Here is a 15366-nt window from a genome sequence, read left to right on the forward strand (position 1 = left end):
ACTCGTCCAGGTTCTCTACAAAAGAAGGTATGAGGCACGTGCTGACGTTATTCATAGAAATTAACAAAAAAAAAACAAACACATTCAGTATTTACTGGATATCTGATAAATAAAATCCAAACTGATCTAGCACGATGTCATAATTTCACCGAAAATTGAGTTCGGAAACGTTTTTTTTTTTTTTAATTTTCTTAGTCTGGAAGGGTACAAACTCTCGCTTGTAGAGGTTTTAAACTCTCACTTATAGAGGTATTGGACCTTAAAACGCATGGGACCTGGCGATTTCTCTCACTTAAAAAAGTTTTTCGCTTAGTCAGTTCTCGCTTATCCAATATATCGCGGTGATAAAACACAACTTATCATTGATTTGGTATTAAAATGGTTGCTCGGATAAGGTGGATGCTCGGTTAAGCGGGGTTCTACTATTTTTCTTTTTTATGAATCCTACGTGTAACACATTAGACCGCGGCAAGCTTTGTATGGAAATTTAAAATTCTCAAATTTTTACACCTCCGATAACTTTTTTTGATTGTCCATTCAGTCTTGGATTAGCGTAACCAGATTTAATTTTGTATGGAAATTTGTACGGTAAAACAAAATTTTTCAATCAAGAATCGCCGGAGATGTAGTAAAACTTCATAAAAATTTTATTTTTTTGCCGAAAGATTTTCCTTAATTCTTGTAGAACAATTCATGTGAAAGCACAAACCTTACTTGCACCCCGGAAAAAATATTCGATGTTATACAAATTTTTTTACAAAAATATTTTTTTAGCGTTTTTGACTGCTTATTTAAAAGCTGTGTAACCGTAGAATGAGAATAAAAAATCTCAAAAACGGCATTGCATAGCCAGGGAATTTATTGATTTATATGACATATGCCAAAACATTTCAAGAAATTATCGAAAGCTCTTGCAAGCAAAGCCTGCCATTTTCAAATACTTTTTTATGGATTAAGAATTTTTATTTTGAAATGGTTATAACTTTTTTCATGAAATGCTGAGCTGCTTGTCATGTAAGCAAAAAATGAAACTTAAGACTAGTCAAAACCCAAAATCAAAGATCAACTTCATTTCAAGCACATTAAAATTATCTGGACGATTTAATGAGCGAAAATTTTTTTATCCATACAAATTTCCATTAAAAATTAAAACGCGTTGCGCGAACTCGGGAATCAACAAAATCATTTCAAATTTTACATTGATGCTTGGTAACCCAAAAGGCACGAAGAAAACATATGGGAGCAAAAAGTCCTTTTTTGCAGCGGTCTACTGTACATCAAAACGAGAGGTTGCAAAATCTCTTAGTGTAACCTCAGTGCTTAAAATATTTTAATCCCTTTTTTTCCTCCCTATTCTTGTGATGATTTTTTAGTTTCTTTCAGGCTCCCATGTGGAAATATTGGGAGGGCTATGTCAAAGGATGTTCGATTACAATTATGAAATCGATACGCCGAAACCTCATAAACTCAAGGATATTGATTAATATTTCAAAATCGTTTTTATTTGTCTTTTTCATGGATGATTCAAATAAATTTTCCAAAAACGATGTGGTTCTTCGATGTATTCTTAACCATTTGTTTTTAACCAAAAACAATTATAAATAGTCAGCAAAGAGAAATTGAACAAAAAAACTATGTTTAAAACAAGTATCGATTTTCTGGAGAAATTCTTCACTATTATTGATATCATTCCCATTTTACTGGATTTTAGTGTTTTCTGACCGGAGGGTTTGTTGGCTGGGTCCTCAAGCCCCTTCGAACTCTATTGGCGCTGACGTTGGACTGCGAATGAAAATTAGGTTAGTTGATTTCTTTGTCGCAACTTAAAACTATCTTACCACGATCAGCATCAGAGCGATAACAACCGTAGCGCAAGATAAGAATTTCATTTTTGAAGGTTTAATTTGAACTTGCAGATGTGTTCTGTTTTGGTGGCTATTGATTTTGTACTATTGAAATTGGCTGCGAATGTTTCCTTTTATAGGGCTTAGAATCATAACATTGTTGACACAAATGTTAATATTTTTGGATTTGATTGAAAGGGTATTCGCTTCACGTAATACTTATAAAGTTTCGGAAGATATTTGAGTAACTGTTTTTTTTATTTGCTATACCTTCATATCGATTGTTATTGTCCTTAAATTTGTTTTTCATTTTTCAAAATGTAACAGTAAGCTAAGGAAAATGGTTTACATACAAAATCGTTTAAAAATCTCCCATTTATAAACTTTAAGTAAATGGCTTCACTTTCTCCTCTTTAAAATAAAAATTACTGATTTGTTTTTAAAGCAAAATTTGTAAAAATTAAGGCATCTAATCAAACTCAGGTGATTGTCAACTTGTTAAACATAAACTTAGAAGAAAAATTTAAACATGTTTTGTATTGTTTGTTTAACCACATTGAAGATTATTTATTTCATCGATGAAATTCACACTGATCTTAATGTTAAATCTTTGTCCCTGTCACGAAATGAAAATGTTAATATTGTATTAATCAGAGTTCCTATTATTCACTCAGGAAAATACAGAACGACCCCATACAAAGTTGTAACCAGAAATACTTTCCAATGTTTTATGCATTTTTTGGTAATAAATCATTAGGTCAATGATGAAAAAACACAAAAAATAGCATTTCAAAGTGATTTCTTAAGCAAAAAAAAATTCACAAAATAACGGTTTTTAGTTTTGGCTGCATCTTCAAAACTAATGGACCGATTTTCATAAATTATACCATTTTTTCTGTGACGCAATCTGACGTGGGACATCCTTTATTACGGTAGGTGCATTTTCTTATTCATCTATGAATAACAATTTCAAATTAGGAAAAACATTTGTATTGATTCAGCCGGAAACAAAAAGTGAAAAAAAAAACATTGGATTATATAACAAAACACTCAATTCATTTCATCGAATATTGTATGTAAACAAACATGAGAAAAAAAACACGTGTTTACCATATTTTTTGAAATGGAAAAGGTTGATTATTTTGTTCTTGGTTCAGATTTGTAAACAAAATACTGGAAGTATATTGGTTCGTTTATCTCATTAGAATTTTCGAGCAAGCAATGATGACACTTTCTTATATCCGGTATAATTATTTGTGAACTTTTATTTTGATAGTTTTTTTTTATATTCAAGTATGCATAAATCAATGGTTACAGAAGAAACAAAAATGATGTTGATTTAAAAGTTCAAAATATTCAATTTTCCTATACAATCATAAAAGTTCAAATTTACTCATGTAAACGTTATTTAAAAGTTCTTCAAAAAATCATGGAGTAGTTTTGAATCAAACCGAAGCTTTTCAAGCAGGTTGAGAGGACAGCTTGAAATAGAAAGGCGAGTTGAGAGGACATCCTGAACATATCGATGAAAAATTCAAGCGAGTTGAGAAGACAGCTTGTAATTGAAAAGGCAAATTGAGAGGACAGCCTGAACATACATTTAGATAGAAATTTCAAGCGAGTTGAGAGGACAGCTTGAAATTGAATGGCGAGTTTAGAGGACAGTCTGAGCCAATCAATAGAAATTTTAAGCGAGTTAAGAGGACAGCTTGAGGAGTTGAGAGCAAAATCTGAACATATTGACGGAATATCAAGCTAGTTCAGAAACAGCTTGGAATTGAAAGGCGAATAAAGAGGACAGCTTTAATTCTTATCAAATAGATAATCGAGTCGAAAAGACAACTTAAAATAAAAAAAAAAGTGGGTTGAGCTTGAATATCTTATCATATCAGAAATCAATCAGATTGAGATAATATTCAACTATAAAGCGGAGCAATTTATGGAGGATATTTAGAATATTTTCCAACGATTTTCTTTTTTTCCGAAAAAGAGTATAGATTGAGTCCCGGGTAGTTCTATAGAATTTGAGTTTTTAGATAGTTTGACTTTTTTACTGTCGCTTAAATTGCGTTTATTCTAATACCAAGTTTGGTTGGTGATCGGACTGACAAGACTGGATTAGAATGTTGCGTTGGGTTCGATTCTCAGCATTTTTTTTTTATATAAATTATCCAATAGTGTGCAAATTCCGAAGAATGTATTTCTTGTTTCTTCATTGACAGGGTGTTTTTTACAACGCGAAAGAGCTCTCCGATTCTCACCAGCTTCGCAACCTATCTTTCTCTTTTATTTTTTACCAAGTGCGGTAATAATTTCTTGTTCAACATTTTGAAGATTAATAATACGGATAAAAATGGACTGCGACAAATAATATTGAACAGCGTTTCCTGTTACGGTAGGTAAGAAGGATTTCATTTCTTTATGGAAAACAATTTTAAATTTGAAGAAAAAAAAACAGTTGTATTTATACAGCAGGGAACCGAAAGTGAGAAACCTTTGTTCAAGGAACGAAACACTCATCCAATGTGAAAAACGATTTTTTGTAAATCTTCTGAAGAAAAAAGTGTTTATTTTCGGTTCAATTTTGTTAACAAAGATTGGATATATTTTGATTCTCGCTTATGTCATCATAATTTTTATGCAACTTGGTTCTAAAAACATTGACCATCTTAAATGCGATTAAAATTTGTGTCTATGTATTCCAGTTTTTTTTCCATTTTTGTCATTTTTGTTATTTTTGTTATTTTTGTCATTTTTGTCATTTTTGTCATTTTTGTCATTTTTGTCATTTTTGTCATTTTTGTCATTTTTGTCATTTTTGTCATTTTTGTCATTTTTGTCATTTTTGTCATTTTTGTCATTTTTGTCATTTTTGTCATTTTTGTCATTTTTGTCATTTTTGTCATTTTTGTCATTTTTGTCATTTTTGTCATTTTTGTCATTCTTGTCATTTTTGTCATTTTTGTCATTTTTGTCATTTTTGTCATTTTTGTCATTTTTGTCATTTTTGTCATTTTTGTCATTTTTGTCATTTTTGTCATTTTTGTCATTTTTGTCATTTTTGTCATTTTTGTCATTTTTGTCATTTTTGTCATTTTTGTCATTTTTGTCATTTTTGTCATTATTGTCAGATTTGATAATTTTGTCATTTTTGTCATTTTACACATTATTACTTACAGTATTTATTTAACTAAATAATCAACTTTTTTTTAATTACGGGGAATGGGAACTCTTTTACAAACTTGAATAAAATTCGACACAAATAAACATTTTGCAAGGTTTTTTCGCGAAGCAAGAATAACAAAAAAATTTTACATAACAAGAAGATATGTATTTTAACTTAATAACTTCTCACACTTCCTTGGAGGTGCTATATGAAAATAATAATAAATTACAACAAATCTTGAATAATTATCTGTTATGAATAGATGATTTATTTCATGAGACGAAACATCCAACTTCGAAATAGAGGGTCCCTATAAAATCAAAGGAATAATCGACAGGATTTTTTGGAGTGACCTTCATCGCATATGGAACCTGAATAAGTTTCACATAACGAAAGAATGAATGCATTCAAATACCCTAAGTAAAAAAGACACAACGGAAACAATTTTGAACTGATTTTCAAGAAACTTGACAGATGGCGAAACTTAATGTAAAATGCGAGACAAATCGAAAATTGTTCGTCTGATGTTTATCAAACTTCATTAATATAACCATCTGAATTATTTAACTAAAAGGTCTTTTACTTTTTGAACACAGTGAATTTTGATACAAAATCAGTGAAAATCAATGTGAAATACGACACATGGCGAACCAAGATTATGATTATGACTATCATCCAACTTTCAAAATGAAAATAAAATTTTTGGTAAATACGGAATCAGTCAAATATTTGTCATAACGAGATTGTCACATTCAATAAATCAACAGAATTCATGGTAGAACGAAGTTACCAGGTCTAAAATAGCTCAATACCACCCTTTAGTACTAACAGAAATTGTTCTAATTTTATTTTAGTAAATTTTTTGAAAATGTGGCAACTCTTTTCAAAATCTTTGAAACTACAATACTTAAATTGGCCTCTAGATTTAATTTCAGTGTATATTTGTTCTGCTGGTGTATTAGTTCATCAAACTGATAAACTAATAAAGATTGATTTTTCATAAAACTTACATATTTTTTTAATACGATGTTTGAAGAGTAGAATAAAAAAGGGTGATGAAAATATATCTAGTATCCACTTGAATAAACTGCAAAAGCGATTAAGGGGACACTACCTAGCCTTTCCGAAGAAATATTGTTCAACTCTAGGAAACTGATTGAAATTTATCGTTTCGACTCTCCACCAATTGCCAAAACCATTCGTTTGCTCCTCTATCTTTCTTAAAACAATTGAAACAATCGATAACGCAAGTATTTATTAAAGTTTTATCCGTAATGAAAAGCCAAAAGTAAAAGAAAGAAATGTCTGAAAGATTTCTACCCATCCCAAACCAAACGCCATAAAATTTCTTAAAGCTCTCATTTGGGAATGAAGTCAAACAAAAAATTGATCTAAAAAAATGATAATGGAACCAAAGTTGATAAATCACTGAAAATTCTCTCGTTCTTCTTTCTGTTTCAACTTTACAGGATAGGGCTGCTGTACCGGACCGCAATGCTGTTCTTGTCCAACGTCCTGTGCCACACTTTCTACTTGGTGTACTTGAACACCGAAGATCTGCTCAGTGGTTACATCTTCAGCGCCAGCAGCATCATACTGGTGAGTAAATTACGACCCAACTACCGGTTTGACAATATTTATAGCCAGCAATACCCTAGCGTCCAAAACCTACCTACTAAGGGAACTGGCCTTGAAAGAAGTGACGCAGACCGGAAATAAGCTGTTTTCTTTTGCTCCCTCTTCCGGAAAGTTGATAGGGATGAGGAGAAGAAATAGTTCGGGAGAGAGGTTGCTTCAGGTTTTCTCACTTCATTCTTCCCGAACGGACCGAAACCAACCCAGGGCAGAAAAAAGAAACACAAGAAACATGGACAGGACGACAGACTTTGAACAAATGAAGTGGTTCGCCGAAACACAGGACCACTAGAGTAGGTACCTACCTACCAACTTTGTTCCCGAAATTGTGTTCATCAGCCGTGAAAAACTGCCATTCACGGCACATTGATCACACTAACAGGGCGATTCTTCAAACGGTTTGAAAACTGAATAAGTGCTAACGACTTTTAAATTGCGAAGGAAGCCTTTAATTACACTGTTACAATGTATTGAAGCTTTTGTAGGAAACTTTTGAGCCACTGGTAAAGAATGCGTGAACGATCAATTTCAAAATTAAAGCTTGAACAGTTTTTATGTCTTGTTCACCCACTTAATAAAAAAATCATTCTGCGAATTGTATTTCAAGTCATGGTGACAACTGCTCTCTCTATAGGTTGTTACTATAAGGTCGATGGCTTAAATGCGTATTCCCCCTTTGCCGTGAAATTTAACTGAGTCTTCTAACCTCATTCACATTTTACACTGCAAAAATGGTTACATCTTTGCTCCACAGCTTCACTCGTGAGGAACGGGACTCCTGTCCATCGATGGAGTTATCCAAATATGCATACGAAGTACCCTCTACGCAGTAGATCCAAGGTTGCGGAAAAAAATTCTGTGTTTTTGACAAAAAAAATTCTCGAATTCTGTGAATTGAACCTAAAATTCTGTGACGGTTTTCTGTGACACTTTTTTATGAAGTTCAAAGGGAAATCATGTCAAACATCAACAAAATGGTAACTCATTACAGTTTTAACTGAAAAATTTCAATTTACATTACTATGTTTTCATATTTTCATAAATTATAGTCAGAAATAAAAAGTCGAAAATGACAAAAAAAAAATATAATTTTGGTAATCTGTACAAAATTTAGAAATTCTGTGAATTCTTTGAAAATTTTAAAAATTCTGTGATCTGTGACACAGATTCTGTGACGAAATTTTGCTCAAAATTCTGTGATAATACAGATTTTTCTGTGATTTCGGCAACCTTGAGTAGATCATGCCCTAACTTCGAAGTTAGGATAACACACACTCTACTTAAATGACCCCCGACGATAAGATAAAATTCTACTAGGGGAGGAGTGGGCTATATGCGCCTATTAAGCAGAACACTGATTTAATCAAAATATCACATCGAATATTTGTACAAAAACTATATATTCGTGTGCAGGCATCTGTTTTCTATACATTGGAGTAACTTTTACGTTAAAATTTACTTCTGTTTCCAAGAAAATGATTTTATTATAAGTGTTGTCTAAAATGCCGAACCTCAAACCGTGCGGGCTAAATGCGCCTATTTATGTTATGAATTTCTGTTTTTGGACAATATTTCCTTATAATTTCATTGAAACTGCTAGAAAGTAATAATTTCCGTACGACATAGCTGAAGTTTTATAAAAATCTTTGTATATTATAATTTTAAGGAATAAAACAAAAGTTAGGGTTGCCATAGTATGGAGGCAGTTCATCCATGAGAAAAACTTTATCAAATCTGTTTTTAGATCTCCAATTCTCTGTTAAGATGTTATTCAGAGCTTAGATTTGAAGGTTCAATGATAAAAATCATTTATTTATTCTATTTAACCTGTAATTTTAGGATGAAGGCATTTTACAAACATGATGGGGGCATACAAAAACACTCTTTTATTCCACTATACAATCATTAATAAACCTCCACAAAAGCTGAAATATGTTTAATTTCTTAAGTTCATTTGAGTAAGAAACAAAAACCATCCTTGTTTTTGTTTTAAGCTTCTTTACGTATAATTTTTATAAGTCGAAATATTACATCAAAATGTATCAAAACCTTGTGTTTCGGATCGTCCGAGTTTGCGGTAGTGGACTGTATAACGTTGCTGCTGTTGGACGACCGAAACTTCTCACAAAGTGGGGGACTGCATTCGTTTGTCCTGATTGTGGGCAATGAAGGCTCCACGGAGTGGTAAGTGCACCTTTTGCCACTTATTTCGTTCACACGGGTATGGAGTAGAACGGATACTTATAGTCCAATCAAACACTTCACATTCAATTAAAACTTGACTTTTTATTGTGGCAGTCAACCAAGCGAGCGTTATAGACACGACGTGAACTAGTTGGGGATTTGCGGCAACTGACTTTTTACAGCATAAAAATACAAATCATCGGCAATCGATCGGCAATGATCGGCCGGGAGATTAAAATTCTCTATGAGAGAATTCAACTGACAGCACTTTTAGATAGGGTGGTTCTGGCATTATGGCAACCACTATTAATCCAGAACACCTTGTATGATTTTTTAAATTTTTTTGAGTTTGTAAATTCTTAAAATTCTTTCTTGCCTTATGTTCTAAGCGTATCACCCTCAAAATGCATTGGTCAGATAAGCTATCTAGTCAGCCATTTCATCAAACAGCCGTAGGGTCATTTAACCCGATAGGCTAGGGTTGCCATCCGTCCCGCAAAAGCGGAACATGTCCCGCTTTTTTGTTGAATGTCCCGCTGTCCCGCTTTTTATTCAAAATGTCCCGCTTTTTTTCTTGGAAAACTTTTAAAAAGTTCACTAACTTACACAAGAAAAAATCAAATTTTAGCCTTAATTTGAATTCATCGGTTTAACACAGAAAAGCTTTCAAAAACTTTTTTTTTTCAAATTAAGCAGCATTTTTCATAGTTTATGTAAGACATTACTGAATAGCTCTAACGTTCTTAGCGTTACAGTAAGATTCTGGTTCAGTTTTCCAGCACGTTCTTACAATGCAAAGTAAATAACTTTGGTATGAAGAAATTTTTTTTAAGTTGCTTCCAAATGATTATTGATCTGAATTTTTCGCCAGACTCATAATTAAATTGCCTTTTATTAAAAACCACCTTTTTAGATTCAATTGTCCAAAGTTTACAATGATGGAAGTTTTCTTGAGTTTTCAAATTTTTAAAACAAATTTGAAATATTTGTTACTACACAATGGTTTGACACGCGGTATCAAATCCCATGTTTACATGTAGGACTTGAAATATTTTCTCTCAATTTGCGTGTTCATTCGCGAGAACCGTGGAAATTGATCTGCTTATGGGAAAGAAAAATCACAGAAAATAGAAGTCATGTAAGGAAAAACTAAACAAAATCAATCCAGATAAAAAAAAACATTGGTGTACTTTCTACGAATAACTTTGGCTGATGGTGTGCGTATAAGTTTAAGCTGTTTTTAAAAGTTTCTCAAAAGTCCCGCTTTTTTCGGCTGTGTCCCGCTTTTTTTCGTGAAATGTCCCGCTTTTTTCTGAAAGTATCTGGCAAGCCTACGATAGGCCCATTTAGGATACCTTTCCCCTACGGTTTGCAATGCGTATGTTTTGGTACCATCCTGCCCTCCATATGTTACGCACCTAGCAGACCGCAATTGTGATATTATAACTGCCTCATCGACACGTCATAGAGATCGGTTATGGAGGAGGTGATCGGGGTGATCACCTCTTCCCAAGCGGGAAAAGCCCGTTAAAAAATACACGAAAAGGCTCGAGCTTCTATAAAAATTTGAAACCCTTGAATTTTTAGTTTTAAATAACCGAGTCAAAATTCACTTACTCATCACTTGAGTTTTAAGTGACCGCCACTGAATGTCTTCGATACTCACTTGAAATTCACTTGACCGTCACTCAAGGGGGGGGTAGGGTCTAACACTTTCAAAAAATCGATTTTTTGATTTTTTTATTTTCTTATTGTAAAACATTTCAAGAATGTTGTGTCAAATTTTCAAGTCAATTGAAGCAAAACTGTAGAAGTTGTAGGCCTTTATCTCCTCCTATCTTATACTGCAAGAAAGCAACATATTTTCTACATATAAAATACCAGACCCCAACGTTTTTCTTTTTTGACTGTTTTACTTTGGGGAGATTTTAGAGGTGAAAAATAACGGATTTTTAAGTGAAAAATCGTAGTTTTTACTTCAAACAGCCACAAATATTTCATAAAAATATTTTTAAGTTAAATAAAACCGTTGGGGTCCAGAAAAACATCTATTTAAAATATTTTGCTCTGATTTTTTGACTTCAGATGATTCTGTGCTGAGATACAGTGTCCACCGCAAATCCTGTTTTCTAAAAGGCATCCTCCAAAATGCTCCGTCATCGGCTCATTTTTCAATATTTTTCTACGAAAAAAAATACTTAATGTTCTTTTAACAATGCTTTGTATAATGCAAAAAAATTGAATACATTTGTTTGAACGATAGCTCTAGAAAAAAATCGTGAAAATAGTGTTTTTTTATACCCGTTAGACCCTACCCCCCCCCCCCCCCCCCCCCCTTAAGCCAATATTCACTTGCCCGTCACTTAAAATTCAAGTGAATTTTTGGTGAATGTCAACTATGTTGGGATTGATTGTTTTATTGTTGTTTGAAAGAGAAACAACAGATGTTTGTTTGAGTTGGTAGGTGCAGAATTAGTTTAATTTATATGTTTTTAAACAATATTTTTCCATAGGTCGACAGAAACATCGTCTGATTCGGATAACATGCAAACCAATAAATTCTCATTAAATTAAATATTTTTTATTATTATTTCAGAAAAAAGCAACCAGAAAGTCTCGTCGAAGCGAGGAAGTGAATGATTTATTCAAGCCGACACTTTTATTTGAACCCGAAAAAAGATAAAAATTAGGGTTTTTCTTTGCTTAAAAAAAATTGTTTTAAATAAACGAAGTTGATACATGATTGAAATTTCGAAATTTCACCATAAAACCACTATAACTGAAAGATATTAAAGACCTGAGCAAACATTTTAAATTCACTTTGCCGCTCACTTGAAATTCCCTTGATCGGTCACTGAAGTCTTTTCACTTGACGGTCACTTAAAATTCACTTGAATTTACGCATGGCCAAAATTCACTCCAGATGTCCCTTACCTTTTAAGTGAAAATTATTTTCACCGTTTAAATTGCCTTCTACTGGATGTCTAACCACGTCTAACATTAGTATTGTAACAATTATTTAACGCTAACCCACTAAAATCCAATGCCAATTTCCAATTCATAGAAGTTTTGTTTTTGATAACATGCAACTTTAGTTCTTCAAAAAACTTTATCTTTGAAAAACATGATTTTTTTTCCAAAAGTTACATAACCACGTGGGATAAGCTTAATTTTAGTAATTTTTCGGTTGCACATATTGAACATATTTCTATTTGTCGAGTTTTTGTCGTTTTTCCTATCCTTTTGGACTAAGCATTCCATATTTTTTCCAGTATGTATCCGGGCCGGGCAACTCCAGGATTTTTTTTTAACACCTGGCTAAAACCGGCCATTTGATTTCAAATGTTACCGTCCACTTGAAATTTTAATTGTTCTTTGAAGCTCATAAAATTTTGTTCGATGCTTCCAAAAACACTTTCTAATCAATTTTGAGAAATATAACTCTGAAAAATTCGTATTCGAACACGAAAATAAAAGTTTATCATTGCTCAATGTGGCAAGCCCGAATAAAACGGGTCAATCTAGAATACATACTTTAAACGAGGTTTATATTTCATCTTTTCTGGTTAACATACGATCTTTTAAATAAACAATCCAGAATGGTGGTGAATTTTAGACTTTGAGATTATAGACACTGTAGTTTTTCGATTTTAGCACTGTCCGATTTTATCAATACTCGCCAAATTCACGCTCGATTTTATCACGGTTATTGTTTCGATTTTATCACGCTTAGAAACAATTTTCCAGGACCTTAATTTTCTTTCAAAAGCGTGGAGCGTCTTTGTTCATGGTATTTTTTATCGTTTATGTTATGGTATATAGGTATTCAATAATATGGAAATACCATTGAAGTGCTTACTTTAGCTGTATAGTGTTTTAAATCGTCGATTGGATATTAAAAGCATTTGTAAAAATCGACATAAGTGTTTTAATGCCACGCTTATGGTAGTATTGTTATTTGTGCTTGGTTAGCCGCTAAAAAAATCTTTTGTGGTTATGCGAATCATATAAATATGTAAGTGAATTTAAGCGTTTTTGAAAAAAGATAAGTGTCTTAGATTTCTTTTTTTAAATTGTGCAATCCTGATTGCATAGCCTTTAGTATTCTCTAAATCGATACTTTTGGATGATCAAAATGAAATTCTGCTAGTTTTTCCATTCAATATGTAAAAAGGACAAATATTTTTGTTTTTCTACAAACATATGAAAAAAAAAGAATTATCTACCCATAAAGCTAATTTCGAGGAAAGCACCTTGAAAGTCTTGGATGAGCAAATTTCAAAATATGTTTCGAAAAGGTAAAATTTCCATAAAAACTTAATAATTCAGTTTTATTATATGTAGACTATCAAGTAGATATTTTACATAGTTTTATTGCAAGAAAAAATCTTAAAATTGCTATAAAGAAGAATAATTTGAGCTGAAATCGATCCTTTGCGTTTAGCAAACTTTGACAATTACATCTTATGATCAAAATTTATTGATACAAAACGTTTCCGCTACTGAAAACATATTAAATGATTGATTTAAGACAGTAAAAATATCTTTTTCCACTTTAATATTTAGTTTCGCCAAATCGAAAAACTACTGTATTTGAGATCGAAAACACATGGACCAGAGATTTCTTACGCTTACAAAATTATAATTTTTCGAAAAATTTAGGTCCGTTTCCAGTTTTCTCATGTTTTAAAGCTTCTCTTAGCTGTATTTTTTTTACAATTTCTTGTCGAACAGTTGTCATTAGTATAGATTGTTTGGTAAACATATTATGAAATACTCTGTGAACAAAGTAAATTATAATAATGGTTCGCTTAGGATTTATGCTGATTTTTAATAACCACGTCTAAAAGTGGAGTTGCTCTAGGCAATAACTTTTATTCAATTATTTTTCCTTTAATATATACCTACCATTGCCTAAACAAAATTGATTAGAAAAATTAAAAACTTTGGTATGAAGGGATTAAATTTGTTATTTATCTGATACCTTTAAAAATAATAAACGCTGAATTTCTTGAAACACTACTAATAACAAGTCCCAATTTTGGCAGACAACATTTAAATCATTCTTTTCCTTAATAAATGACAATTAAATTAACTAGACCAGTATTATTCAAACTTTTTTTACTTATTGCTCCTTTTTGTCGATTTTTTTAACTTATCGCCCCCCACTAAGTAAATTGTTGAAGAAGATTACATCTGAAAATTGTGTTGTAAATGTTTGTGTGTGGTTTATGGCTCAAAATTCAACTAACTTTCAACTTACAAAATAAGGCTATGATCATTTAGTATCCGGGCAGTAATAGTAAAATAATCAAATCTTGTTTAACTGTTCACAATTTAGTCGTTATGCAGAAAAATAACTACAGGTCTGCTACATTAAAATGAATTAGTGAAAAATGAATTTAGATAAACTATACATAATCAAACGATTCGTTTTTATGTATGTATGTATGTATGTATGTATGTATGTTTGACCCACCAGTGGCTGGTAGGTCTTTCAACCCGAGTCGGTACGGAAAGTCTCGATCGCACATTCAAATATTGTTCATACTTAACTCATCAACAATATTTGCAGCACAACCAAGGGGTCCGTTACCACTGGCTTGGGACAGGTTTTACTCATCTCACTCCCTTCCAACTGTTCGAAACAAATAAAGAATCCTGAAAAGGTACCTAAGTAGCATATTCATGATTCCAAATTTGCCGAGATACTCCGGCTGGCTTAAACCCACAATCCATTGTATATCAGTTTTCCGCTTGTTTGATGCCCTGTCCTTCCCCCCTCTAATCCCCAAGAATAGAGTTAAGCTATTTTAAATATATAATAAATAAAAAGTTACATATTTTTCCATCTTACCTTTCAACCAACTACTTCGTTTACCTCGTTGTTCTTACTCCCAACTTCGACTTTATAATAATGAACTGTATGTTTCCATATCCTCAACCTGACATTTAGTTTATAACTGACAGGCTCACATATTTCTTACAATAAACATCAAGATTTTGATTTTGATTACCAAAAAATAACAGAAGCAAGAAAAATAATACGATTAAGAAAAAATGGATAGCTTACAACAATTACCGATTTACCAATTTTCTGTAGACTGGACATAATTCCTGAAAATCAAATTGCATTTAATATGGGCAAATGTTTCATTCAATGCGCTTGCACAATCCCTATCGAATGATTCTAAATGCGTAGAATACCTGGAATAATAAGGGAATAATTTTTCCGAAAGTATTTGGTTTGTTAGCGCGTTTTTTCATTAAACATTATTTAAATTCCAATGCATTTTTAAGCAACTTGAATGCCTGCAGTAACGCATTTACTAACAACAACAGCAATCACTAAAGTGACGACACTCCCGCGCACGCAGCCCACACAAAATGAATGAAAACTTAATAAAAAAAATGTTTTTACTAAACATAATTTATGTGATGTGAAATTATGATAAGGGAAAAACGCTTAAAGGCTTTTTGATTTCTTCAAAACGATCAAAGCAATCGATGGCTGTTACTATTCCACCACTTGCTGGT

General features: G+C 32.3%; 1 protein-coding gene across 1 annotated transcript in view; it reads left to right on the top strand.

Annotated features, from left to right (window-relative positions):
* LOC129748374 (uncharacterized) overlaps positions 1–15366 on the top strand; it is an 814549-nt gene that overhangs the window by 770624 nt on the left and 28559 nt on the right. Inside the window, exon 11 of the mRNA XM_055742976.1 lies at positions 6480–6609. Within this exon, the coding sequence (XP_055598951.1) occupies positions 6480–6609 (130 nt within the window). The remainder of the gene's footprint in view (positions 1–6479; positions 6610–15366) is intronic.

This window comes from Uranotaenia lowii, chromosome 2 (assembly GCF_029784155.1).
Source record: "Uranotaenia lowii strain MFRU-FL chromosome 2, ASM2978415v1, whole genome shotgun sequence".
NCBI lineage: Eukaryota > Metazoa > Arthropoda > Insecta > Diptera > Culicidae > Uranotaenia > Uranotaenia lowii.